Raw genomic sequence first — 25,882 nt, forward strand, 5'->3', positions numbered from 1 at the left:
GCATATTCAAGCTATACATGGCACTCTTGCTTTTATTTCTGCATCCACACTCCGCAAGATGAAGCACGGCATACACCAGCGCAAGCTCGGCAGGATGCCAGCACACAGAATCGCACTCCTCCGGTGAGCGCAGCCCGTTACTCAGCCCGGGGCCGAAAATCCGTTCTGACAGTCGCAGAAATCTTGTTTCCGCCTTGCTGCACCATGAGTCTATCAAGACGACCCTGCCAAAGGCGAAGGAGGCCGCAAAGATGGCCGAAAAGGTGCGCGTGCTACGGGTCGATATATCGCCCAGTACGAGACTGACGTTCCTTCCAGATCATCACGCTCGGCAAGAAGGGCACTAATCAGGCAAGAAGCAAAGCTACTGCCTACCTCATGGTATGTCCTGATGTGTACCGGACTATCGTTGCATAGCGGTAACACACTTGCAGCCCGCACACCACGCTCCATCATCGTCGTACGCTCCCTCCCCATCCAACCCTACACCTACCCTTCCCCCGCTTGCCCATCCCCAATCCCTCGATCCCGAAACTTTTACCCCGCCCACCTCCCTTCTCCCCAAGTTATTCACCACCCTCGCGACCAGATATGCTGCGCGTCCGGGAGGATATACTCGGATTCACAAATTTGGACGTAGACCTGGAGATAATGCTCCGCATGCCATCTTGACGTTGGTCGACGGGCCGAGAGATTTGAAGTTTGAAATGACAGCTCGAACAGCCGGGAAGGAGAGTTTAGATGCAATGGAAGGCTGGGAGCAAATTGAGAGTAGTGTTGACGAATGGGAGGGATTATCCGAAAAAACGAAGAGAGATGTCGCAAAGGTCCTGAGGTACCGTAGTGAAGACGATAAAAAGTTGTTCAAAGCGAAAGCTACATCGTTTTCTGTGAGTTTTCTTCTTGGCTGCTATCCATTTCATAACGTATATCGGTTACTGATGTGTGATAGGACACCGTCACTGTTGAAGAATCAGCCTATGGGGGTGTTCGAAAACCCGCTCTTGAGCTACAGAAGCCCACGTTCCGTGCACCTAGTCTGAACCTTCCTAGATCGGGCAAGCACATACATGCCGGCGAACGACTTTCCGGAATGTCAGTCGCCCACACAGGCTTGGGGTTAGCTCGCGGGGCTTTGGCTCGAAGTAAATCAGGCAAGAGCGGACTGGATAGGACCCCGTTGCTTTGGGGACAGTCCAACAGGCTGGACAGAGTCAAGGGCGAGGTGGTCACGTCAAGCGCTGACGCTTAGATTCCATGCATGTTGCTTTCATTGACCGCCAAAAGTCCAGTCTTCCCTTGAACAATGTCGTATTCATGATTCATCTTCATCTACAAGTACGCAGTCGCCGTCTTCAAACCACCATCCTACGGTCCAGTCGTTGCCTTCCCTCTTCCTTGAGATGTCAATAACTTTCTCCAGTTCTCCCCCTTTATCTATTACAGTCCAGAGACGTGGCGAAGCGGTACTGGTAGCCCCTACTAGTCGCGATACCCTATGTAGTAGTAACTTTATTGAAGATGAAGGTAACAAAGCGAGGGTGCCGGGGGAAGGATCGGTAGGGTGCTTGTAGACACGGAGGGCTAACAATGTTGGCGTGTTAAGCGAATCGCGAGACGAAACGGGGATACACTTACTGATCATCTTCCTCTTCAGCCCAGCCTCAGGCTTCTTCTCCGTTGATGTCTCGTCCCTTCCATAAACTTTGCACAGTTCGACATATCGACCCCAACTTTCTCTTTCGTCCGGATGTTCAGATAGACGTGATTTGACGTGATTGATGTAAAAGAGCTCTGCATCTCGCCTTTCAGAAGGTGTGATAGTGGTAGAGTTAAAAGCGATAAGATTCGGGAGCTTTGGGATTATCAACGAGCGCTGGAGATCGGACGAGGCCGAGATAAATGCGGAAGAGTTTTGAGTGCCTTTTGCAGCGATAGAAGATATCGCGCCGGACGAAAGCGAGAACCGTAATGAGGTTAACGCCGGGAAGTACTGGGATATATGATCAATGTACTCCCAACGCAAGAGGCAAGATCCGAATAATGACAGGCTTCTAATGTTTGCATAAGTGGTGATTGAAGGTCGTGGCACATGTGAAAGAGGTGTGAATGACAAATCAAGAGATTCTAGCCTGATTCGATATCCAGGGGTCAATGATAACAATTTGTTACCAAGGAATTAAACTTACCCTGATAGATGTTCTAGAATGACAGCTATTTCGTCCCATCGGCTAATTGGACATCCTCCTAGCCTAAGCTCTTTCAATGTTTTGCAACGATCGAGTATCTGGTACTCTTGTTCGTCCAGCAAAAGAGTCGATATTGTCCGATTGGCCTCAAGATGCAATACCCGAAGATTGGGAAGAAACGAGATTATAAGTACGACCTCTTTCATCGTTGTTGAGCAGTCTGAGAGATGAAGCTCTCTTATCTTGCTAAAGGCTCCGAGTCGTTGTCTTGTGTCATCAGGAAGATCGCTTGACAATCCGTCGAATCGGGAATGGCTTTTGACGCAAATCATCAATAAACCACTTTTGACGTGTACAGATATCATGTAACATACCTTAAGGTCAAAGTCTGTAGTCCTTTGAAACACTCCACGATCTGTGCAACTTCTCCCCACCCTTTCAGAAGGTTTCTGGAGAGATTTAACCATTCTACACCTCGTAACCTAGCCCTCATGATGTCTCTAAGGTTTTTGTCTCCTCCCAATTCAGTTATTCCTTCGTCTTCGAACCCCATGATCCTCAGCTTTTCCAGGTTACCTACTCTCTTTTGAGCATCTGCCCAGTTATTAGGGGTTTCCACGATTATAGAGCCTTTCGATGAGCCTAATATGAGCCCTTTGCTGTTGGCATGCACATTGCCTGCTATCTGAGGAGGCTGTCCCTCGTCGTTAGGAATAATCGGGCCATACCTTTCCTCTATGCTTTGGACCAAGTTTTTGCCTTCTTGAAGTGGTCTTCCCGCGAACTTTAAGAACGCCCCACTGCCTTCTTCTCTAGTGTGGAACACCTGAATGCCTTGGTAGACGCCAGAATGTTTGCCGAACAACGGATCGTCATATTCGATGCCTAGCCATACTTGAGAAGACGGATCCCGCGATGACGATGACGGAGGAAGGTGACCAATATACCGAAGGGTAACAGGACGTCGAGTCTTTGCGTGGAAGTAGCGGCCACCGACTAAGTACTCGGGAAGAGAAGGCTTGTCCATGGTGGATGAAGTCTTCCCCTGAGCAATGACAGCATGCAGAGGGCCACGGATGACGAGTCAGATGTGAACAAGATGTATACGATGCAACTTTTAACATTGTAAGTCTATACACCGAAGCTGCAACGAAGAAGCCAAACGACACAGCGCAGATAGAGGAATATGAATGCAATTACGTAACCCTATTTTCATTTTCAAAAACAGAACATATACATCCGGCCATCGTTTCTCGGCATCTGTCCTGCCGTTTTAACGCCTATTTCCCCCGTTCGTCTAAAGGCAAAGAAGTAGAGGGTAGGGGAGACGGTTCAGACTTTGAAAAGAAAAAATCCGAGACAGAACCACTGTGATCAAAGCTTAGCCATGCCTCAATTGTGAAGCTGCAATCGTCTACGACCATTACTCACCTGAAGGTCCTGGGTAAACCCTTGTTCTTCCCATTCTCACTTTCTCCGTCACCTCCGTATCCGTCATCCCCAAGCTCCAGACTCGCTCTTCGAGGCGTCCCTGAAGTACTTCCAGATTTCGATCCTGTCCCCGGCGTATCTCGTCCTCCAGCCCCACTGGCGGCCAATGCTCCTTTCCTGACCGCTTTCTTGGCATGGTGTCGACGAGCAGTGACAGAATTAGAGAACAGCGGTAATAGATACCTCTCATCCAAAGCGGTAAACCATTGGCCGTCACGGAAGATCATGCTTGGGCCTTTTCCCTCTCCAGCTCTATTGTCTGAACTTGTTCCAGGGACATTTGCTTCAGGGTCGTAACCATCTCCGTACGAGCCCGAAGGCCCAGCTGAAGGAAGCACCTCCTCGTCGCTCTCATCACTGTTGGTTGAGAAACCTGATCGCACGCCATAGCCATAACGTCCTTGACCATAAGAGCTACTGCGAGCTTGACGTGAATGCGAAAGCTTGAGCGTTTGATTGTAAGGCGACCCCTCTGGTGACTGGAGATCAAGCTCGGAAGGATCTTCCCATCCTCGACTATTCTGGGAACTGTAAGGGTAGCGACGGAAGCCTGCCCCTGATTGCAAGGCAAGGTGGCCTGGTTGAGCCGTCCACGGTTCTTCATCATCACTTGAAGCGTCCTCATCTTCCACTCCTACTCTAATACCGAGTACTTCCAACATTCTCGACGTAGTACCGCCAAACACGATGACGGTCAAGACAACTACCACCAATATCGTGGTTCTGAGCGCATCCGCATTGTCGCCTGTGATGCCCGCAGCGAGAGCGACGCCAACGGCTCCTCGGAGGCCTGCCCAAAAAAGCATCATCTGGTAGGAGTGAGGTATCTCTTCGGTACGCTGGCCACGGGTGTGGAAAATCCAGTTGATAAGCTCAGACAGGGGGAAAACGGCTGCGTAACGTGAGGCCATAACAGCAATCTATACCATGGTTACATTACATCCCTTTAGTTCATTGTAAGGACTTACGGCGGAAACAAGGATGAATAATGGCTTGAAGACCTGAACATCCTGAGTAAACAGGTTCAGTCCTAGGTAAATGAAGATGAAATTTTCAGATAATTGAGCGAGAACACCAAACATGTATTTGGTTGTTCTCTGAGTGCGCCGAGACATGGTATGGTACGCATAATGTTTCAGAGTGATACCGCAGAAAAGCAGGGACACGATACCTGTAGCGAGAGTAGTTGGTAAGCCATAGAAGTTCCAAAATCAGCTGAACTTACCACTCATGGCAAGGCCATTACTGAAGAAATAACTTGTATACGCGACAAGGGTGATTATGCAGCTTTCAATGTGAGGGTAACTTGCAAGATGAGAATGTTTTAAACCCAATGAGCATGCTAATCCAAACGAGACGCCAAGGGCCATGGAGATGAGGAATGAGAAAAGGAATATGCCGACTCCATGGAAGAGTGAAGATACGTAGATATCCTCGCCGTGGAAATGAGAAAGTGTCCTGATATTTTTTATTAGCTCGACCCAGACGTGACTTTGGTCTCGACTTAAACACTCACTCATACATGACAATACTAACGGCATCATTCAGGATACTCTCACCGAAGATGATGGAGTAAAGCTTAGGGTCTACTTTGGCGGTGTTGAAGATGGCCAATATGGTGACTGGATCCGTTGCCGACAAGGTTGAGCCAAAGATAAGACACTCAAGAAGGGTAAACTTGAGGCCCTCAAGCCCGAGGAAAGACCAGATATATACTAGTACTCTAACCAAGGGTTAGTAGTGTCAGAAGGATGAAAAGAATGATCGTACCCGACACCAACGGCAGTGATAAATGTACCAAGGAATGCAAACGTCAATATGACCGCAAAGTTTCTGAAGAAATTTTCCTATTCGCAAATGAAGACGTCAGCAATGCCAGTGATTAAAGCTAAAATACCTGCACGTGCCTGTTTAAGTTCATAGCCAGAGTTTAAAATGATAGGCGGAAGTAAGGCGTTGAAAAAGAATGTGTGCTTGAAGGACTGTCGTGATATCGGTCAGCTCATTCAAGGTCGTTAGAGTACAAATGAGAAATGTTTAACATACCATCATATCCCTAATCATATGTCCGGGTGCTAGCCGTATAATCAATCCCACGACCATTCCCGCGAAGATAGAAATGACGGTTTCGTGCACTGCACGAATTCGTTTAACTTGCAGGTAGTATGAGGATATAAGTGCACCGATTAGGAGTACACAAAGGATGCATAGACCCCATCTGCAATGATACAGTGATGAGCTGGCGATGCTTATTGTCTGCAGAAAGAAACTTACGATGCGTAGAACTCTTCATCTTCAGGGTTCAAGATCTCGGTATCAGGAGGTGCTGTCGACATGTTGAGCGAAGTTTTGGCCCGGAGAGGGGGGGCGTGGCTTCTGTGTGGCCAGTGAGGCTTGGAGGAGGGACCGAATGTGCTTTACAGCTGTGGGGAATGTGAGGAAATATCTGACAGTAGATGGGGAAGAGGAAATGCTGAAATGCCAATATACGGTGCAATGAATCCAGTAATCGAGAACGTTATTAGTAGACTCGGCGAGCTGGTGGGATCTGACACGTAAGATCGGCCATCGCCGACCAACCGCGTCTCTTTTTCGTGCGTCTGACAAAACAGATCTACAACGGCCGATCTTCTCATAGATACATACACGCATACTGATTATTGGATTTCGACGAACACCTACATCATGCAGCCATATCCCACACGAATCACAAACAATGAATGTTTCCTATTCCTCCTCCCGCGCCGCTTCTGCCGGTAATAATTGATCTTCTGCAGGCTCCGCTTCCGCTTTCAGCTTCTCAAGCTCTGCTTTTAGCCTCTCCAGTTCAAAATTACTGCTCGCAGCCAAATCCTCTGCCTGTCGCCAGGAAGACTCAAAGCGTATGGAGCGCGATCGCTCATCGGCTAGCCGGGCCTCGAGATGCGCAATGTCCATCTACTTTTCATTAGCACCGGTACGCCATATCGATGAGCTCAACTCACCCGAAGCTTTTGTTTTTCTTGCTCAACCTGCGCAATTTCCTCCACGCCTCGTGCAATCTTTCCCAATAATTCGTGGATATACGTAACGGCTCGTTTGAGAAGTTGCCCTTTCCCTTCTTTCGGGGCTGGGGGACTAGGAAGAAGTTGGGCAATCTCAGCGATACCATCCGCTATAGCTTGCCTCCGCCGGCTTTCTACTTCTCTCTGCATTTGGAGATATCAGGACCAGGGTAGGGGAAAGAGGCGGAGGACGCACGTGGTTATCCTTTCGGCTTTTGGCATATTCCAGAGGATCTATTATTTGGCCATCGCCGTCGATTACGTCGTCCCCTACTCTTCTTTTCTTCGCTTGGCGTATACCCCTAGCGCGCCCTGGAAGCGGATCCATGACTTGCTCTACGTTCTCCGCCATGTAATGCACATCCTCCTCCTGACCCTGCAGGTGCCCTTCATGGACATGTTCATGACCATGTTCGTGATGTTCCATATGCCTGTCAGCATCAACATCATCTTCATCTTCCCCATCTTTTCTTCTTTCTGCCTGCAGTAAATCTCCAAATGTCTGCTCCTCTCCAAGTATTGAGTGGGCCCGCCCAAAGTCGAGTAAATTCTCAGCATCGGCCTCTCTTCCGAGTACCTGCTGGGCAAACTCATTGAGGGGATTGACACCTGACGAATCGTGGGCCTCCTGTATGGAGTTGAGGGTTGGTTGCTGGAGGGCCGGGTCTATGGGCGATAGTTCGGGGTCTGGCATGGTGGATGGTCGTTGCGTTCAGTGAATGGGAACAACAAAGTCAGGTGACTTCTTGTCCCGCCCCCCTGAAGGCGATTTGTTAATAATCTGACAGCAGCGGCAGGAGCAGCAGTAATAATATAATTCATGTTTATTAATTACACCATGACGTGGACATACACGTTAATGCGACGCGTCAGGCAAACGCGCCGGTCCAGTCATCCAAGCGGTTTAAATGAAATTAATGCAGCTGTTCACTGCATCTATAACCCATAACCTATCCACCGCAACATGAACAACTGTGAGTACACCTTGCGGGCACGCTGCAATGCGCCATGCTGACTTCAAGCAGACGACGGTCAGAACCCATACTACGGAGGAGCCGGTGGAGGATACGTCGCGGGCGGGTCTCCCTACGGCAGCCAAGACTCACCGAGCCGTAAAGTCAGTACCGCATGTTAAGCCTGCGCCGCACGCGTTGACATAGATATCAGGCCAGAGGAGGGAATCAGACTATTAGGCCTGTGACGGTGAAGCAAATCCTCGACGCTCAGCAAGTTCATCCCGACGCGGATTTCACAATAGACGGCGTGGACGTAGCTCAAGTAAGTCCAGTGCGATTGGTAGTGTAACTTTACGAATATGTCCCTAATGCCTGTGTAGGTGCTTTTGATCGGCTCTGTGCGGAATATGTCGACAACCGCGACAAACATTTCCTACGAAATTGGGGACGGTACTGGTTATATCGATGCTCGTGTGTGGCTCGACTCAGCAGATGATGAGTCGGGGAAGACTACGGGAATTGAGTATGCCTATATTATTTTCACTATACTTGCTTCTCAATGCTTATAATATGGCAGACAGGACCATTATGTTGGGCTTATGGGCACAATCAAAGTATTTGGCGGCAAAAGGCACGTGTCTGCAACTCATATCCGACCTATAACAGACGGCAATGAAGTTCAGCACCATCTCCTCAAAGCTCTCTATGTTAGCTTGATACTGAGAGGTGGCACTCCTGGTAACGTACGTGATTCCTCCTTTTCTCTTATTGTTGCTCTTGATAACATCCAAGATAGGCCCCGAAAGCTGCTGGCACCCACGATGACTACAATGCCGGAGCGACTACTGGCGCAACTGACCAGTCTGCCTGGTCGCATCTAGAGCCTCTGCAGCGTAGAATTCTAGAAGTCTTGTCGAGCGAAGGACAGGGCAATGATGATGGTGTCCATGTGACGCATATCATCAAGTTTCTCAATGGGGCTGATGAAAATGATTTCACGTGAGCAGCAATTACCGAATATATCCAGACTGTATCTGACCATCTCATCTTGCAGAGTGGCACTTGATTGGTTGACAGATAACGGATATGTTTATTCGACACTTGACGAATCCGTGAGTAATTCTTTCCCCTGCATGGAGTACCATCTGAGTTGTTTTAGCACTATCAAGTTCTGTAGATGGGGTGTGCTTTGGGCGGTATGTAATATATGTAGCAGCTATGCAGTTCCGTTTGCCGTTATCTCATTTGTTGTGTTGTATACTCCGTCGCACCCCGGGCCCGGGCCCGAAGGGAGGCGTTTGCCGTGTCGCGTCACTCGCTTCCTCGCTCGTTGTCCGTTGTTACATTTCTTTTGTTTCATCTTTTTGACTTTATCTTTTCTTTTTCCATCTACGCCCCCATTCCCATACGTATACACGCTGCCATGGACGAGGAGGAAAGTTTCGCAAACCTCATATCCTCCACAGCCCTCCCAGCGCGCCCTTCCTGGGATGCCCCTTCCACATCTCCCTCCCACGACGCAGACCCGTGGGCAAACCCATTCTCAGCCGATACCACCACCTTGCCCACCTCTTTTTCATCGTCTGCTCTGCTTTCTTCCTCGCCCAAACGCACCACTGTATCCCCCTACGTTGCACAGCTTGAAAGGGAGGCCACTGCACGGCCTTTTCCCGATCCGCCCTCTGTCATCGCCGCAAGGGAACAAGAGCTCGTCCAGAAGGCAGAGGATTTGGCGAAACACCGAAGTGTGTACGCGAGCAGTGCTTTTGCCTCACCTTTCGAGTCCCCTGCCGTCAATTCAGGGCCAGCAGCAGATGATCCGTTCGGTAACCCCTTTGCACAACCCTCCGCAGGCCAAGAAAGGGATCCAGCCACCGTACTTTTTCCGCCGGGGGCGATTGATGCGTCTTTACCCCCAGCTACCTCTGGCCAGACGGAGGAGCAGGGCCTAGAGATTCTCAAGGATCTCATCGACGATGGTCTGACGGAAGACGGTGATTCAGGGAGAAGCCTTAAAAGAGCTTTTAAAAAAAGTGCACAAGTGCCCCGAGAAAAGCACGAACTCGGATCTGAACGCTCCAAGGCGTATGTCTTCAGTCCGAAGAAGAAAGGCTCCAACGAAGAGGCAAAACAGAGACTATTAAATGATGATATGGAAGCGGATAAAGTGGTGAAAGGGGCTGAGGAGTTGCCGCTTTCCCGTGAGAATGCCTTGGATAAGGACCGGGAGAAGGAAGGCTTGGATCAACATCAACTTCAAGGTGCGAAGGAGCAGAACGAATCTGAAAAGAAAGAAGGGGTACTGATGCATCAAACAGCCTATACAGAGACTTCCACAAACGCTCCGTCACCCACTACTCCCAAGGCAAACACTCCAACGCCCCGTTCTCCTGCGTCGGTGCCTCTTCCAATCTCTACTGTTACTACCCCTACTGCCACTCGGCAATCCACGCCAGTGCCTTCCACAGAAAACTCGCCTGATCATGCAAAAGAACAGATAAAGGCAGGGAAAGAAAAGGACAACGCATCCACTGTGACTTTGTCAACTCCTCGATCGAACGGCATGTCTGTATCGCCCCTTGATGCCTCTTCCATTGAAGAACCTTACAAGAATTTGTCCATTGGCGGCTCTGCCCCTGAGCAAATACACTCCAGTAGAGACACTTGGAATACACCGCAGCCAGGGGAATCTCAACCTTCTGTAAGCACGACCACGACCAGATTTGGAGGCAGGGGCTGGGGTGCCTTGGATGAGGATGACAATGATGGTTTGTTTGGCAAAAGTACACTAGGTATGGCATCGGGATCTGTAACAGGAGCCATGACATCATGGGGTGAAGGAGAAGAAAGCGGTTGGGGTGAACCGGGACTCGCGAGTTTAGATGAGAATACTACCTTTCCCTTTGACGATGGGTCAGATGAACCGGCCTCATCCCAACCAAAACTGGAGCCTAAACCTCCATATGCCTCCTCCGTTTCCTCCGATTCTGTCCCTTTCGCAACCCCACCCACGAAGCGCTCCACACTTCCATATTTCCAGATATCAGTTTCCGATCCTACACGCGTAGGTGACGCAGTTCGAGGGTACACTGTCTACACCATTCGTACCCGCACTTCATCCCCACATTACCAGCAATCTACATTCTCTTGTCTCCGCCGATTCTCTGATTTCCTTTGGCTATTCGAACAGCTCAGTCACAACAATCCGGGGGTCATCGTACCACCAATGCCAGATAAACATTCTTGGGGGAGGTTTGAGGACCAGTTTGTCGAAACAAGGCGCTTGGCATTGGAAAAATGCTTGAAGAAGATTACCAGTAACCCAATCCTCCAACTCGACCCCGATCTCCGCCTTTTCTTAGAAAGTGACAACTTTGCGTACGAGTCCAAAGAACGTAAACACCAGATTGCTGCTCAGACCTCATCGACTGAGAAAGGAGGACTATTGGCGGGGTGGACTAGTACAAAGTTTGTCGAACAAGATGATTGGTTCAATAGCCGTAGAGCTTTTCTCGAGGCCCTCGAAAGCCAACTCAAATCTCTTGCCAAAGCCATCGAGATTTCTTCAAAACATCGTGTCGAGGTTGCTATTTCTCTGGCCGATTATGCTGAGTCTCTCACTGCTTTAGCTGAATCTGATCTCGGTGCCTCTCTCTCCGCCGCCCTTTCACAAATGTCAGGCCTTGTTGCTCGTGAAGGAGATTATGCAGAGTGGCATGCAAAGTCCGAAGTAGGGGAGTTACTTAATCTCGCCGACGAGTATATTCGTTTCATAGGGTCAGTGAGAAGCGCTTTTGCAGCCAGGGTAGACAGCTGGAAAGTGTGGCAAGAAAAGGATAAGGAGGTAGCCAGGATGAAGACAGCAAGAGAAAAGGCTAGGATATCGGGGAAGTTGGGTGATAGAGTGCAAAGCAGCCTAAAAGAGATCATGGAGGTGAGTGTCGATATGATCATCCAGTATACTCTTGCTTATGTAGCTTCTCTGATAGGCTGAACGCCGCGTACACGAGGCTTCGCTCGAATTTGATCGCCTGACTAAACTTGTTAAATCTGAATTCGTCCGCTTTGAGCGTGAGCGAGTTCTTGAATTCAAGGAGACTCTGGAGAGATATTTAAATGGTTTAATCGAGAAAGAGAAGGAAATGATTGAGGGATGGGAAGGGTTGCATAGCGTGGTTGCCAGGATGATGGAAAAGAGTCAGGCAGGACAGTCCGTGGGACAACAAATGTAATCAGCTATGTTACGGGTAATTGTAGAATTGTGGACAGGCGATCTTGAACGCATAGCACGTCCCTCTTCATTCCAGATTCTACATAAAGCGAACCACTTCACTCTTGAGTTCCAGCTCCCCAGTATCTCTGGGCGTATTTCCCGAAGACAGAATTGATACGTAGCCCTTTAGCATACGGCTTCATCTCACTCTCATTTAAATTAAGTGTTGGGTCAAGGGTGTTGACGGCAGTGACTAAGGAAGTGACGAAGTGACGGTCATCAGTTTCACTCGTAATCATACTTGGCCCATAGTCTTACGGAAATCATCCAATGCAAAGTCCATGCAAACAACATCAATTTCTTCGTCTTCCGCAACTGAAGGGAAGGGGGAAGATATAAAATCCGGCTGGTCACTATAAAATGGAACTGGAATCTTAGATCTCAGCGAAATTGCTTAAATAAACCGAGGATTTGTGGCTGGGACATACCAGGGATGTGCGCGATATCATCGCCAGTACCAGGACATTTGTCCTTGGTGACATGTCCCAAAGTTCTAGGCTTGTCTTTCCCTTTGTCGACCATCACCTTTTGAGTGTCGCCTTCGTATGCGTTTTCGAGCTCATAAGCTTGCCACTGTTCATACAACCACCTGTCGTGAATCCTTTTCACACGCTGCTCCTCCTCGTAAGGTGTCACAGGTGACTTTGACATCAATTTTGATGCACCAGCGCGGTTCATCTGATCCGTGATGTTTCGAGCTAGTGAAGCCGGTAGACGAGTATATAAAAATGAAGACGTGCTGCTTCCGCATCAGCATTACCTTGGAGATGTTTGGGGAAACAGACGAACAAAGGGGAAACAGTAAGTTCGTCGTTTCTATCGAAAACCCCCTGGAACTGAATAACTGATTGTAAGCCTTAGTTTTCGGAGTTCACAAAGTGCCTACCAAATCAAACCTCAAACTCCCGGCATTGCCGATGATGATCCTCTCCTTGCCTTGCTCCCCTTTCCCTCGTTCATGGTCGACAACTGTTTTGGGTAAAACTTTGTCTGAGAAAAGGGTCAGTACAGAGCGTGGATGACCCCAAGGATGACGAGCGAGATAATAGTCGTGAGGAGAAACACCAAGAGGATCAGTGATGTTCAAAGAGGAGGCTAGATGCTGAAGCGTGAGAGAGATATGCAGCCCTTGTTCCTAAGGTAGAGTTAGAAGTATCGATAGAGGGACAGACGATGAAGAAACTCGAACCGTATCAAAAGTATAAGATGTTTGATTTGTATGCCATTGATAGCTGTCCTTGTCAGGATCATGAAAAATGACGGCGAAAATTGCTCACGATGTCGGATTAGCGTCCAAATACCTCCTAGCCACGTCTAGAGGCCTATCATCGCCCGAAGAAGAAGGTAATGATGACCTACAGCTCAATTAGACAAGTTGACCAGTCGCGCTAAAGCTTACGATGTGAAAGCCACTGTTTCAAGATACTTCCCCGGGACAACTCTTTTATCCAAAGGTCAGTTTGCAAGCAGCATCCACCGCGAGACTTACCCGATAGAGCGTTCGTCATATTGGACACAATCCCGAACATGTGTATGCCCTCCTGATAGAGAGCATTAACAGGTTCGATTATGACATTGTAACATCATTTGACAGATAAATGACACATACCAAATAAGAAAATAGGGACTTGTGGATGGATATCGCGGATAGCATCAAACACAGGTGCAAACTCCGCGGTTTCTCCTCGTACCGGCATATGACCAGCGAGGATACTGGGAGAATGCAAGTCAGGATAGGAAGCGAGATTGCAATGAAAAGCTTTGAAAATTGCACTCACAAATAGTCCGGAGCATCGCGAATGGCTTCCTGGAACCAAGGTTCATGCACAAGCTTACTAGGTTTCTGGACCGTTATACCCCTATAAAAAGGCGTTACCATTCATCCTTGGAGATAAATGGGATATTGATACTTGTCATGCGCCTTGACTGGGAAAGTGTCAGCTTTACCACAAGTAGAATGAATGAAATGTGCATACAATCAAATATTACACCAAAGGCAGTGACATTATAGCCCCTGGTCATAATCAGTCGACAGTATGGCGGCTGCTTGAACGAAGAGACATTACTGTTTCGTCGTGAATTTTAGGTGCGTCTGTCCAATAGGGACAGATTGCCATTCCCCTTCCCGCTTGACCGTAATATTTACATTGGAAGTAACGTACCTTCCACCCCTGAAGGAAGTATAACGTATTATTATTTTACAAATATTATTGGCCCAAAGGACCTAACCTACCATCGCTCGTGGTTCTCATAGATATCGAGGGCGTCCGCATAATGGTATAGCTCATGATTTCCGATGGTAATGACATCGTATGAAATCATCGAGAATATGTCCTCCGCCAAGGATGCCGAGTCCGGTGAGGATGAGACCAGGCCTGAGCCGTCATGATGATCCCCTGCGTCGCTATAGTATACGACCAATATCAGTCCGTCATTTATTTAACAGTGGCCTTGAGAAAGAGAAATACATCAGGAGTAAGTCAACGCCCTTCTCATCTGCTATTTTGCGCATGTGGATCACGAATGATGCGAACGACCCATAATTTCCCGAGTAATTCTATGGGCGTATCACGCAGGAGGTCAGTCGGCATGCCAGCTCGTAATCAGCGACTTCCAGAAGCGCACCGGTTCAGGCCATGTTGACTGTCATAAATGGCATGCATTATGGTGAGCAAGGCTTTAAGGGTGATGCTTGCAAGTGCTCACATGTTGGTGTCCGAGGAGCCAGCCTGTGGGAATGTGTGAGCATGTTGGCTGCTGGAAGGGTTTGGGCACTTGCCGTGGCTGTCTGAGATGCTGAGGAAGTTCGCTTGCTTCCACTCGAGGGGGGCGGTGGGGACCGGGAGCTCGAGAGCGGCGAAAGGGAGGAGGAGGGGGAACCTCATTCTGCTTGGTGGCAAGAGAAGCGCTTACTATGCAGTGCGAGTGTCGATCGTTTTGTTGTTGTTGCTGCCCCGGCCGCCGAGTCCTCACAAAAGTGTCCACGTCATCACTTGTTCGGAAAAGCCGCATTCCCCGCATTCCGGAGTCCCTTTCCTGTAATCTATCCACATTCCGTCCCCTCGTCCACCACCATCTCCAGCAGCCATCATGTCCCTCCAAGACCGCTTCGCATCTCAGGATCCCCTCTCGCTCCTTTCAGGTGCAACCACTCTGTCCCTCATCACTGCTGCGTCTCAAGCTTCCTTGGCATACAACCTCCCGGTCGTCGTATGTCTGTCTCTGTGCATGCCTCCATGACGTGCTTGTTTGGACACTAGATACACCAAGCTAATGCGCTTAACAAAGCTTTTTGGGGTATTAAGCTATGAGATGAAGAATAGCAATGCTCCCTTCAGACAGGTACGCTTCTCTATCAGACTTTTCATTGTGATGCTCATACTTGCCCACTTGCCTGGGAATATCCTGTGCACCACAGTTTCTAATCCTCATACCCCTCACTTTTATCCTTGATCTTTACGCCATACTGTTCCGTAGTCTGTCTATCCTCCCATGGATTGTTACTCTCTTGCTGGCACTGTTGAAGGCGCCCTTGTTTTTCAGCTGTTTGGCTCAGTTGAGAGAGCGCGGTGGAGAGCTCAGCCTTGAAGGATGGACAGGAATCGGTGGATTTAACCGTCTGGGAGGACAGAATTGTGAGCCTTTCAATGGTGTTATGTGAGCAAATTCTAAAAGAAGAGCCACCGTAGCCTGGGGGATGCCTGCGAGTATGCCAGGCGACTTTGGCGACAATCAGCCTAGCGCTGCCCCTGCGCAGCAGACTTTCCCATCGTCAGGTGGTTTCCGTCTTGGAGGAGACGAAGAACAAGGTCAAGGCCATCCGACTGGTGCTCCAGGAAGGAATGGCTACCAGACGATTGGATAAGAAACAGTCCACCCGCCGCTTATAGAATAAGAAAGTAGTGCGGCGGTCCCATCCAAGAGTCTATATTGTACAATACAATGCATCTACATGTGGAACCTTCTGACTACTTTCTTATATCCCTCTTTTCCTTTCCAATGCGCCGTTGACATCTAGAACCTCTGCCATCGACTGACTTCCTCCCATAAATTCGTCGGCGTCAAGGCTTTCATCCCGACCTTGAAGTATCTCGAGGGAGAGATTGTGCGATCCGCCAATGGGGAGCCCGGAAAGAGTAGATTGTTCTAAAAGGGGATTATGCAGCGACTTTTGAGGGGTAATCAGCCAACAGGATGAGTTTTCGCATGATTCGAGCTTACTTCAGAGACAAGCTTGACTTCCATGGCTTGCTTCAAAGGGACGGCAAGTCCAAACGTGCTGCGTTGGATGTTTTGTTGAAGTTGGGTTTGGGTTTGAGACCACTACTTCTTATCAGATTCACTCTTTATCCCTGATACAATCGAACAGACCAACCTTCTCCAACCGGGCTTGAAGGGGGCTTGTTGTACCGGCGGCCACACTTTGAGCAGCAGATTTCAAGCCGTGTCGGAAAGTGTCATGTGTTCCAGAGATGGGGTGGACAGTAGCCTATGCGATACTTCATGAGTAAGGTGTTAGTCAGAAATGCCAGTGCACGAACCTGAGTAGAAACGACATGAGGGTCGGTGGATGTCTGAGCTGTGGGAGGGACTACGCGGAAGGACTGGTACGGTCAGCAAGGATGGTTACCAAGAGAAATATGCCCACCATTGTACAAGCACTGGCTGACTTGAAAAAAGACGCAAGGAAAGACTAGATGTGGTGTACAGGACGCAGTGTACTGTACCGAGCGTAGCCGACAATGAATGAGGAAAGACGCGTGCGTGTTCAAGGAGCCACATCATCGGGGTTACTCGGCAATACTCTCTGGTGGGAGTCCCGCCGTCGATCCTTCCACCACCACGTTACTCCGGTCCAGTCACCATGTCTTTCTCTCTTCCTCTTTCTTCCTTCCTTCCTCTCACTACGTTCTCTCCGCCTCCTCTGTCCTGTTCAAGGTGAGTGCTTGCCTCCGAGCCATCCGCACATTTGGACTCGCCAGTTGTTTTGAGACACAAGTTTCAGACAGTGGCGCGGTATGAAAGGAAGAAAACCTGCAGAGAATCGCGCTGACTCGGAGACTTTCCCTTCATTAATATCCTGCATCCTTTTCGACAAACCTCTATACCATCGTAAACTCTATTGTTCGTCATTCGCCCGCCCGTGGGACGTTCCCGTTCTCAAACCGCGAACAGTCAGTCTACTTGCTTTTTCACATATTCAACGAACTTGTACGCCCTCATAAAGCGTATATCTCTACTTCCTGATTCCCGCCCACCTATCGCATCTTACGACCGGTCTCAACAAGCAAATTAATATTCAGGTGAGTGTTGCTCGTGTTGTTGTCAGGAGTTGTGAACGTGCAGAGCAAATGGGGGCTAGTGATCTTTCGGTGTATCCTTGATCAGGAGGCTGTGCGTATGCTGGGATTCGGATCTTCCCAAACCCCATCACAGATCTCGCGGAAGGTCATCGCCCTCACAATGTCTTTTGGCATGATTCTTTGGCCAATGTCAGACAGTCGTCAGGCATGTGGACGAGATCATGGAGTGTGCCGGGAGTTAGCATATGTGGCATATCCGGAATACGACGCTGACTCGTGATTTTATCGTCGTACTCCAATCTCTTAAACACCAATTTGCTGCATCGACCTTTTTTACCAATCAAATTCGTCCTGTTCCTTGTCATCCGTCCCCAATGATTTACACCTTTCATTCTTCACTGCTTTGTTTCACTCCGATTCTCATAATCCCCAACACATCTTCATGTCCCTCAACGACGTCGCTCAACCATCATACGCACCTACGCTTCATTCAACATCATACATTATCTGTCAACCCTGATTAACGTCGGCCATGTTCTTTATTGAATCTTTCTCTCAAATATATCATTAACTTGTCTCGCCATCGTTCGAACAATCTCATTTCCACAACACAATAACATCTGTCCATTTGTCCGGTGACACATTACGTGCATTATCCCAATGACAATCGTGACATCATATCGCAGAATGACTTCCATGGACCTTCGAGTGGGAGGAAAGTACAGGATTGGCAAGAAGATTGGCAGTGGTTCATTCGGTTAGTCAGCTTTCAATTTGCATCGAAAAGAACGCTCATGTCATTGCAGGTGATATCTACCTTGGTGTCAATATCGTTTCCGGCGAAGAGGTCGCTATCAAACTTGAGTCTGTCAAGGCCAAGCACCCCCAGCTCGAATACGAGTCCAAGGTGTACAAGACTCTTGCAGGTGGTGTTGGTATCCCTTTCGTCAGGTGGTATGGAACTGAATGCGACTACAACGCCATGGTGCTTGATTTGTTGGGCCCCTCCCTTGAGGATTTATTCAACTTCTGCAACCGCAAACTCAGCCTCAAGACTGTTCTTTTGCTAGCCGATCAGCTTATCTCTCGAGTTGAGTATATTCACTCTCGTAACTTTATTCATCGAGATATCAAACCCGACAATTTCTTGATGGGTGTTGGAAAGCGTGGAAACCAAGTGAATGTGATTGACTTCGGATTGGCTAAGAAATACCGAGACCCCAAGACACACCTGCACATCCCTTACAGGGAGAACAAGAATCTTACTGGTACTGCGCGATACACTTCTATCAACACCCATTTGGGTGTAGAGCAATCTCGTCGAGATGATCTTGAGTCATTGGGCTATGTCTTGATGGTAAGTAATGTGCATCCGGAGATTGTTCCTGGCTAATATCTCATTAGTACTTCCTCCGTGGCCAACTTCCTTGGCAGGGTCTGAAGGCTGCTACCAAGAAGCAGAAGTATGACCGCATCATGGAGAAGAGTGAGTAGAGTGCACAATATGTCTTCTAGCGCTGATTATCGTCTGCAGAAATGACTACTCCTACCGAAGTCCTGTGTCGAGGTTTCCCCCATGAATTTGCCATCTATCTCAACTACTGCCGCTCTCTTCGATTCGACGACAAGCCGGACTATTCTTATCTCCGCAAGCTTTTCCGTGACTTGTTTATTCGGGAGGGATTTCAGTATGACTACGTCTTTGACTGGTCTTTGCAGCCGGGGGTGAAGAGCTCTGGTGCCACTGGTGAGGACGGATTGCAGGGTAAGCAGAATCACTTTTGAAATGCGAAAAGGTCTCTGATGATTACGTAGCGCAGGATAACCAACGACAACTCAGGAGTCAGACTAAAGCCAGGGACACCGGTGGTTGGTAAATAAGCGAATTGAAAACGACGGTGGATGTTTAATGAAGGACGAGGAGGAAACGACAAATGGTTCGGCGCGCCAAGATTATCGGGAGATGAGCAAGTCGAAGGGATTCCATCCTTCATCCTTCTTAGACTTGTCTTCTCTTAACTTGCTCCAAGTCGTTGGTGAATCGCATCTCAACAATAACGATAACTGCCATATCACTCCTTAACCCCTTTTCCCAGTCGGGATCCGTTTATCTATATGATTCTTTAGTAATTTTAATTTTTTTCTTTCTCTTCGTAGCCGGTCAGCCGGATCTTTTATTTTCCTGCCTCTTCCTCGCCTTTGGTCGGGCAATCCTCGACCGAGGCTCCAAGTCATCTATCCAGCATTCAAGATCTCATCATCAAGGATGGAACTCGTCCTAATTCACAAGCGACAACAGTGGCTGTGGTGCCCACTTCTCTCATATCCCTTTTCGCAACGCCTTTTGTCCAAGGGTTGCACTCGCTGTATATTATTCCCTCTCCCCTCTCACCAACTGCCCAATCGACATTTTCCTTCGCACCAGCCGACCTTCCGTTTCCTCGTATGCTCCGCCTTCTCATTATCTGTGATCCTCCAACAAGAGGATCTGGAGGAGAGGTTTGAGCGCGAGAGGGCGCCGAGTTGTAAGAGTTCGTCTGTCGGTTAGAGATGGTTGAATTATGTGTGGATGTTATGCAAATTCATAAAACTTGTACCATGCGCATGATGGTTGTTGTCTGTTTGATGATGCCGCTGACTGGTGTGATAAATAAAAGATAATCCGTAAGAAAGGGTGAAAAGAGTATACATGCACTTGCAGAGTTTCACACACGATGCCAATGACTTGACCTTCCCAAAAGAATTTGAAACGCAGAAATAGACAATCGGACTTGATGATAAATGTGGAAATGTTATTGAGCTACTCCCATGGCCTCTAACAACTGCCGGGCCCTAGTCTCCTTGATTTGCTTTTCCTTCTCCTTCTCCTTCTCTAACTGCTCAGAATTCGATTCAGATGCCTCGGGTATGGGTATGTCAGGATCGACGTTATCCAACCGGTTTTGCGTACTATTCTCAACCTCGGATTCTTCCTTTGGAGATGCAGTTTCAGGCATTGCGGCATCTGTGATTTCTTCGACCGCGGGATCAACAGATTCAACGGGCGGCACCAGAGGTGGCTCGAGAATTTTCTTGGCTTGTTCGATGAGAGTCTACGATGGGGAGTAAACATTAGCATTTAGCCAGACTCGTTGACGATGGTACAGTGGATTGTCATACATTTCGTGAATGACCTTGGGTAGTCTTCAGATAGCCCAGCACCATTTCAAAGTAAGTCTCTGGTACCTAGCATTCACGACCATTGTCAATATTTTCCCCATCCATACTACCGAAAGGACGGCTGTTATGTGAAGCAACATACCTCGATATTGCTGAAAATATTCCGCATTAACCAGTTTTGTTTGGCCTTGCTAAATTTCCAGGAGGGAGTGTTGGGTGCCGGAGATGGAGATTGTGAAAGAGCAAAGAGGTGGGCGTAAAAAATGTCTAGAAGAAAAGTCGGACCACATGAGCAACCGGCATACACATGTAGAGAAAACGATTCGTTCTCACTTTTCTTAGCCTGGTCAGAAAGGGACGAATCTGTAAAGATTGTTGTTCCCTCTGACCCTTCTGGTGCAGCTTGGACATCAACCTCGGGCTGCTTGGGGGTATCGATGGCGCCCTTGACAGACTTTATTTTGGGACGCTTTTCCCGCTTGGGCTTTTTTTCCTTTGGCTCTTCGTTTTCTTCGGCAGTAATAGCAGCAGGGGAAGCCTCTACCGTCGCAGTTTGAGACTCGACATGAGCTTGTTCAGTCTGTCGCTTCCGTTTCTTGCCCTCTTTGCTCGCCTCGTCACTTGTCTTCTCTCTCTCCTCCACTTTGTCTGCACCATTGTCCTCTCCCTTTTCCTGGTCCTGAACCTTTTTAACATCTTTCTCGTGATCAACAATTGCCGCCCCATCTCCTGTGGCAACCTCTTTCAAACATTCTTTCGTCTCGGCCTCGGTACCAGCCCTAGACTCCCTCTTTCTCCTCTTCTTCTTGTCCTTGGCTTCTACTTCACCTTCAACCTTACTTTCAGGCGCAGATGCATTGTTCTTGGGAAGAGGATCGAGTTGATTTTCCCCTCCCTTGGACTTTCGAGCTCGAGGTTTTCGAGGAGGCCGTTCGCTTTCTGCGTTTGGCTTGGGTTCAGTCGAGACAGCCTCAGACGGAGGTTGGTCCTTTTTGGCTCTTTTCCGCGCTTTTTTCTCCTTTTTGTTATTTTCTGGCGACACAGGAAGGGATGTTGGCTGGGCGGGGAGTGTTTCTTGCAGAGAAGATGCCATGTTGGTGGAGTTGTAGATGCAAAGACGGGATATTTGGGAGACTTGGTGAAGGTGAAAATATTTGGAAGATTTCGGCAACGTGATTAGAGGGGGACGCGGAGTGTTTGTAATGGCCGCGGTGAAGGCGACGCGGATCAGCTCTTATTCATATTTCACTCCCACTCCCACTCCCCCACTCCCCCACCCCCACTCCCCACAATGGGTCTCTCGCTCTCCCGCATATACAGCTCGCTCTCGTCCCTCGCGTTCTGGGGGAAGGACAAGGAAGTCAGGATATTGATGGTCGGATTAGATTCAGCAGGCAAGACCACCATCCTGTACAGGCTCCAGGTGAGCGGCCCCTGTCTCCCCTGCCGCCCGCTGACCAACTCTGCCAGATCGGGGAAGTCGTCTCTACCATCCCCAGTAAGTTCTTCCGTCACCTCTGCATCTTCAGCCGTCGTCGGCCGAGAAGCCGTCGTGCTAGGTAATTCCGCTGGGCAGCACTCAAACGATCATCTCTTGTAGCAATCGGTTTCAACGTTGAAACAGTCTCCTACAAGAACATCAACTTCCAGGTATGGGATCTCGGCGGACAGTCCAGTATCAGACCATATTGGAGATGCTACTACGCCAATACCCAGGTGTGTCGTTTGTGTCCTTCGTGTCCTCACAAAAGCTCGATGACCAACCCAAACAAACTACTAGGCTATAATCTATGTGATTGACTCTTCTGATACCTCCCGTCTCGCCACTTCTCGCTCCGAGCTTCTCACCATGTTATCAGAGGACGAGCTCAAATCTGTGCCCGTCTTAGTGTTTGCAAATAAGCAGGACGTTGAGGGTGCGTTGAGCCCGGGGGAGATCAGTGACAAGCTTGGTTTGGCAGGGCAGGAAAAGGGAAGAGAATGGAGTGTGAGGGGAAGTTGCGCCATAAAGGGCGATGGATTGGAAGAAGGCCTTGACTGGTAGGTTTTCATCGGCAAAGGGGGTGTGTGTAGGTGAAATACCTCTGCTGGTTACTAATGTTTGATTTCAACAGGCTTGTCAACACAATACAGAAATGAGCACCTAGCGCTCCATTGCCACGACTCTAGCATGTATAACATCCCTTCATGTCATCCTATAAGATGTCTTTCGTCCGTTCACAAGCTTTTGTACTCTTCTTTGGCTGCTGCTTTCAAGTCTAGAAGCGCGCGACTGATTACATGCAAAGGTGACCTTTGAACATTCCTCAAGGAATTCTCTTCAAAAGAGAACTGCTGTATAATCTAATCAACTAGCATAATGATTCCACTGGTCTGACTGGTGGAAAAATATATCTATATATACATTTAATACCCCTGACCTTGTGCTCCCCACAGCCTTTGAGAATCGTCATTGCCCCATTGTGCTTGTCCCTGCACATTCCTCCACTGATCTCCTCCTCCTATAGACAAATGCGGCGGCTGACCTATAGATCCCGCACCAACATCCATCCTCATCTGTGACGGTGGCAGTAGCCCTATCGCTGGATTTGCAGTTGCTGACGATAGCCCATTCATGTCACCTGGTGATACGTGACTCTGACTCGAGCTATCTCCATTCTCATGGCCCGTACCCATAAGCATCATCTTAAAGTCCATAACCTGGCCGGTTGCCAGCCAATGCATCAATTCCATTTGCTCCGGCTTCCTTCCTGTACTATTCTGCCAAGCTTCACCGAGTTTTGCCCATGAATCCGCACTGGAGGGATCAAACGTTTGGAGTGGAAAAGTATGCAGAGTGACGAGGTCATTTCGCCGTTTCATAGGCTGTCCAGATGACATGGGCATGGATATGGGTGGTGGTTGATGTTGCAGCGCACTAGAAGGGGGAGGAAATGGCGGAGCGACGACATCAGGCGGTACGGACACGTATGGCGGGGCGACGATGGGGGGAGGATACGCTGCTGCTTGGGCAGCACCGGCCTGCTTTGCTCTTTCTTCTCCGTCGGAAACATCTAGCGCCATATCCTCTTCTCCATCGCCCTCCCCGATACCTCGACCTTGACCCAATCTCGCGGCCGGTGGTGGTGGTGGCAGTGGATTGGGTAACGATGCAGCCGGCCGGCGGCGAGGTATATTCATCCGCTGATGACCATTCGTACGTCTATCAGGCGAGCGTGACCGGGAACGATTGTCTCTTTGCCTACCCGCCCTCCAATGATCATCTTGTCGATGTTGGTAATCTCGTTCTCCTCTTTCTTTATCAATGTGTCTAGGTGAACCTCTTTCCCCAAGACCTCTATCGCTGCGAGAAGAAGAGGAAGTATGATACCGGGCTCCAGGGGGCGAGATGGGTTTGGGTTTGGGCGGTGGGATGTACGGCTGTGGGGTGATGACGCCAGACGGAACAGGATGTGGAGGAGGGAAAGGGGGCAATTCATGCAATTCATGCTGCCCGCCGCTTGTAGTTTGACTGTTGCTTGCAAATTTAGCCAATGCCGCCAATTGCTCGTGGTTAATCGCCAACGGTGGCGGCGCTGTTGACTCTTGCGAGGCTACCGCTGCCGCCGCCGACGGAACTGTATGCGGCGAGGAAGAGTGCGATGATGGATCGAAAGTAGAAGGAAGGAGGGCAGCAACGTTGGCTGGAATACCGCTGAATTGCCATGCATTCGGTCAGTCTATACCGGCCTTCTTTTATTATTGAAAAGCACTCGAAAAGACTCACCTCAAGGGTGTATGTGATTTTTCATCCTTGGCCGATTCCTGCTTTTCGATTCCCAACAATTTGGCGACTTCTGGCGGTAATTCGCCCGGTTGAGCCTGTCCGGGCTGCTCGGGTTTGCTTTCTGCCACTTTACGACTACTTTTTGACGACCTGCGTGCATATTTTGCCAGAATGTAAGCGGGTGGCGGATAGGGCGGTGTGGTCGATCGATTATATGGACCTGTGGGGACGGAAAGTGTATGTCTCAGTAACGCGTTCAAAAATGGGTACAAGATGATGCAGTATAATAAAAAAGGGGAAAAGAGAAAATGGGCGACAAGGATGTTCTCTCCTGGCCTGAGGCAGTGGGATCTGGTAACTGTCTTCCCGAGGTCGCTCAGATCAAAACCAACGAGGGGGGGTGTAGATTTGGACGGGGTGGGGCTGGTCTACAAGAGTACTGGGGTTTCTTTGGTAGATACCCGATGCACCTCGTAGAACAAAAGAGCTTCCGCATGCACCCCGTCCCCCACCCCCCTCAAGACAGTCGCTGTCCTCGGTATATACACTCGAGGCTATTGTGTATGCAGGATTGAACGAGACAATTAATCTAGGCCTTCACTTGGCTTTTTTTTGGTTTTTTTTTTGGTCTTTCTTTTGGCTGCAAGCCGCAATGTGAGATGCATGCCAAATGGTTGACGAGGATTTGAGTGACTCTTTTTACCGGACGAGATGAGGATAGGGTATATATCCGTAACAAGCCTCAACTTGCAATCGCCCGCACTGCCGATCAGTGACAGAAAGTAAGAGCAATTGTTTGTCGTCTTTTGCTGCACAAATGCCTACAAGGGTACGTTTACAAGCAACCGTCAAAAGCAGCTGCGTGCCTAATTTGTCCTGGATTGCTGAATTCCTTTTCCACCTCTCCGTCGAGGCACTTGGCCATAACCCCTTGCCAGACTATTGCACCATACAGGATCTCCATTGAAGCCGGAAGAAGAAACAGAAGAAACGTTTGTGAGAGAAGAGAAAGAAAAGATTTACCTGATCCCTTGGGTTCACCGTCCGCTAACGATAAAGGTTTCCGTTCCTTCTTGACAGCCGCACTGTCTGCAGAGTTTGACGGACCAGCCGACGCCACAGCGTTATTCAACTTTACCTTGAGCTCATCTAGACACGGTTGCGGAAAAGTAGCGCCTTTTTGCCAGATGTCAACAATTTTCCGCGTCTTCTCCTAATGACAAACAGACGACACCGCGCCGACGTCAGGACGCAGCACGATATCAAAAAGTAACGCGACGTACCCTGCCCTCGACCCACACGCCGCGTTTGCCATCGTCAATCATGCCGTCGACCCAGCTGGCGACGACGCCCTCCAGCTTGCGCAGCAGACTGGCCTGTGTGCCCTTTCCCCGCTCGTTCGTGAGCTCGGTGCCGACGCCCTTGCTGACTGCCGCCTTTGCCGCGCGTGCGACGGCATCAAAGACATAGAGGCTGGATATCCGGGACGGGGATGCGGGCGGGAGGGCGGCGTTGAGCTTGTAGAGGGTGGTGACGATGCGGTGGTCGTGGGCGACGTTGTGGAGTGCGAGGCGGGAGAGCTGGGAGACTTTCGAGGCCGAGAGGCGGGGGGCGGCGAGGGTGTCGTGGAGGAGGGCGTGGAAGCCGGCGGGGGAGTCGTCCGGGGGGGACATGCTGGTTGTGGACCGTCCTTCCTTTTGC

At 49.3% G+C, this 25,882-nt stretch overlaps 13 protein-coding genes across 13 annotated transcripts; 6 read left to right on the forward strand and 7 right to left on the reverse strand.

The window, feature by feature from the left end:
- Nucleotides 1–58: 58 nt before the first annotated feature.
- On the forward strand, nucleotides 59–1,252 carry CNBD1920 (hypothetical protein; the record flags this gene model as incomplete). The annotated part of the gene is made up of 5 exons (XM_771052.1): nucleotides 59–123; nucleotides 179–263; nucleotides 319–381; nucleotides 435–890; nucleotides 953–1,252. The coding sequence occupies 5 exons, from the start codon at nucleotides 59–61 to the stop codon at nucleotides 1,250–1,252; spliced, it is 969 nt and encodes a 322-aa protein (XP_776145.1).
- A 63-nt stretch (nucleotides 1,253–1,315) lies between these two features.
- CNBD1930 (hypothetical protein) lies at nucleotides 1,316–3,216 on the reverse strand (the record flags this gene model as incomplete). Its single annotated transcript, XM_771053.1, has 4 exons — nucleotides 1,316–1,584; nucleotides 1,639–2,132; nucleotides 2,190–2,504; nucleotides 2,564–3,216. 4 exons carry the CDS (start codon nucleotides 3,214–3,216, stop codon nucleotides 1,316–1,318), a joined length of 1,731 nt encoding a protein of 576 aa, XP_776146.1.
- Nucleotides 3,217–3,469: 253 nt separating this feature from the next.
- On the reverse strand, nucleotides 3,470–6,016 carry CNBD1940 (hypothetical protein; the record flags this gene model as incomplete). The annotated part of the gene is made up of 9 exons (XM_771054.1): nucleotides 3,470–3,557; nucleotides 3,621–4,600; nucleotides 4,649–4,851; nucleotides 4,906–5,138; nucleotides 5,197–5,403; nucleotides 5,451–5,527; nucleotides 5,588–5,662; nucleotides 5,727–5,898; nucleotides 5,955–6,016. 9 exons carry the CDS (start codon nucleotides 6,014–6,016, stop codon nucleotides 3,470–3,472), a joined length of 2,097 nt encoding a protein of 698 aa, XP_776147.1.
- A 477-nt stretch (nucleotides 6,017–6,493) lies between these two features.
- Nucleotides 6,494–7,418, reverse strand: CNBD1950 (hypothetical protein; the record flags this gene model as incomplete). The annotated part of the gene is made up of 3 exons (XM_771055.1): nucleotides 6,494–6,586; nucleotides 6,665–6,868; nucleotides 6,921–7,418. 3 exons carry the CDS (start codon nucleotides 7,416–7,418, stop codon nucleotides 6,494–6,496), a joined length of 795 nt encoding a protein of 264 aa, XP_776148.1.
- A 270-nt stretch (nucleotides 7,419–7,688) lies between these two features.
- Nucleotides 7,689–8,857, forward strand: CNBD1960 (hypothetical protein; the record flags this gene model as incomplete). The annotated part of the gene is made up of 8 exons (XM_771056.1): nucleotides 7,689–7,698; nucleotides 7,750–7,841; nucleotides 7,892–8,002; nucleotides 8,061–8,203; nucleotides 8,258–8,423; nucleotides 8,477–8,679; nucleotides 8,735–8,792; nucleotides 8,840–8,857. 8 exons carry the CDS (start codon nucleotides 7,689–7,691, stop codon nucleotides 8,855–8,857), a joined length of 801 nt encoding a protein of 266 aa, XP_776149.1.
- Nucleotides 8,858–9,103: 246 nt separating this feature from the next.
- CNBD1970 (hypothetical protein) lies at nucleotides 9,104–11,912 on the forward strand (the record flags this gene model as incomplete). Its single annotated transcript, XM_771057.1, has 3 exons — nucleotides 9,104–9,941; nucleotides 9,999–11,614; nucleotides 11,670–11,912. The coding sequence occupies 3 exons, from the start codon at nucleotides 9,104–9,106 to the stop codon at nucleotides 11,910–11,912; spliced, it is 2,697 nt and encodes an 898-aa protein (XP_776150.1).
- A 97-nt stretch (nucleotides 11,913–12,009) lies between these two features.
- Nucleotides 12,010–14,838, reverse strand: CNBD1980 (hypothetical protein; the record flags this gene model as incomplete). Its single annotated transcript, XM_771058.1, has 19 exons — nucleotides 12,010–12,146; nucleotides 12,212–12,319; nucleotides 12,382–12,692; nucleotides 12,743–12,789; nucleotides 12,840–13,088; nucleotides 13,143–13,185; nucleotides 13,255–13,308; nucleotides 13,353–13,394; nucleotides 13,443–13,494; nucleotides 13,563–13,666; nucleotides 13,732–13,812; nucleotides 13,864–13,879; nucleotides 13,930–13,967; nucleotides 14,020–14,124; nucleotides 14,187–14,357; nucleotides 14,422–14,510; nucleotides 14,579–14,596; nucleotides 14,660–14,682; nucleotides 14,733–14,838. 19 exons carry the CDS (start codon nucleotides 14,836–14,838, stop codon nucleotides 12,010–12,012), a joined length of 1,794 nt encoding a protein of 597 aa, XP_776151.1.
- Nucleotides 14,839–15,043: 205 nt separating this feature from the next.
- On the forward strand, nucleotides 15,044–15,818 carry CNBD1990 (hypothetical protein; the record flags this gene model as incomplete). Its single annotated transcript, XM_771059.1, has 4 exons — nucleotides 15,044–15,163; nucleotides 15,242–15,295; nucleotides 15,372–15,588; nucleotides 15,643–15,818. The coding sequence occupies 4 exons, from the start codon at nucleotides 15,044–15,046 to the stop codon at nucleotides 15,816–15,818; spliced, it is 567 nt and encodes a 188-aa protein (XP_776152.1).
- A 111-nt stretch (nucleotides 15,819–15,929) lies between these two features.
- CNBD2000 (hypothetical protein) lies at nucleotides 15,930–16,604 on the reverse strand (the record flags this gene model as incomplete). Its single annotated transcript, XM_771060.1, has 5 exons — nucleotides 15,930–16,121; nucleotides 16,175–16,276; nucleotides 16,329–16,442; nucleotides 16,495–16,557; nucleotides 16,602–16,604. 5 exons carry the CDS (start codon nucleotides 16,602–16,604, stop codon nucleotides 15,930–15,932), a joined length of 474 nt encoding a protein of 157 aa, XP_776153.1.
- A 1,339-nt stretch (nucleotides 16,605–17,943) lies between these two features.
- On the forward strand, nucleotides 17,944–19,133 carry CNBD2010 (hypothetical protein; the record flags this gene model as incomplete). The annotated part of the gene is made up of 5 exons (XM_771061.1): nucleotides 17,944–18,013; nucleotides 18,063–18,613; nucleotides 18,661–18,742; nucleotides 18,791–19,021; nucleotides 19,072–19,133. The coding sequence occupies 5 exons, from the start codon at nucleotides 17,944–17,946 to the stop codon at nucleotides 19,131–19,133; spliced, it is 996 nt and encodes a 331-aa protein (XP_776154.1).
- Nucleotides 19,134–20,048: 915 nt separating this feature from the next.
- Nucleotides 20,049–21,508, reverse strand: CNBD2020 (hypothetical protein; the record flags this gene model as incomplete). The annotated part of the gene is made up of 4 exons (XM_771062.1): nucleotides 20,049–20,348; nucleotides 20,416–20,481; nucleotides 20,558–20,682; nucleotides 20,749–21,508. 4 exons carry the CDS (start codon nucleotides 21,506–21,508, stop codon nucleotides 20,049–20,051), a joined length of 1,251 nt encoding a protein of 416 aa, XP_776155.1.
- A 198-nt stretch (nucleotides 21,509–21,706) lies between these two features.
- On the forward strand, nucleotides 21,707–22,554 carry CNBD2030 (hypothetical protein; the record flags this gene model as incomplete). Its single annotated transcript, XM_771063.1, has 5 exons — nucleotides 21,707–21,838; nucleotides 21,886–21,913; nucleotides 22,016–22,131; nucleotides 22,196–22,455; nucleotides 22,530–22,554. The coding sequence occupies 5 exons, from the start codon at nucleotides 21,707–21,709 to the stop codon at nucleotides 22,552–22,554; spliced, it is 561 nt and encodes a 186-aa protein (XP_776156.1).
- A 267-nt stretch (nucleotides 22,555–22,821) lies between these two features.
- Nucleotides 22,822–25,854, reverse strand: CNBD2040 (hypothetical protein; the record flags this gene model as incomplete). Its single annotated transcript, XM_771064.1, has 4 exons — nucleotides 22,822–24,109; nucleotides 24,182–24,401; nucleotides 25,205–25,394; nucleotides 25,465–25,854. 4 exons carry the CDS (start codon nucleotides 25,852–25,854, stop codon nucleotides 22,822–22,824), a joined length of 2,088 nt encoding a protein of 695 aa, XP_776157.1.
- Between the last annotated feature and the right edge of the window lie 28 nt (nucleotides 25,855–25,882).

The sequence above is a fragment of the Cryptococcus neoformans genome, chromosome 4 (assembly GCF_000149385.1).
Source record: "Cryptococcus neoformans var. neoformans B-3501A chromosome 4, whole genome shotgun sequence".
NCBI lineage: Eukaryota > Fungi > Basidiomycota > Tremellomycetes > Tremellales > Cryptococcaceae > Cryptococcus > Cryptococcus deneoformans.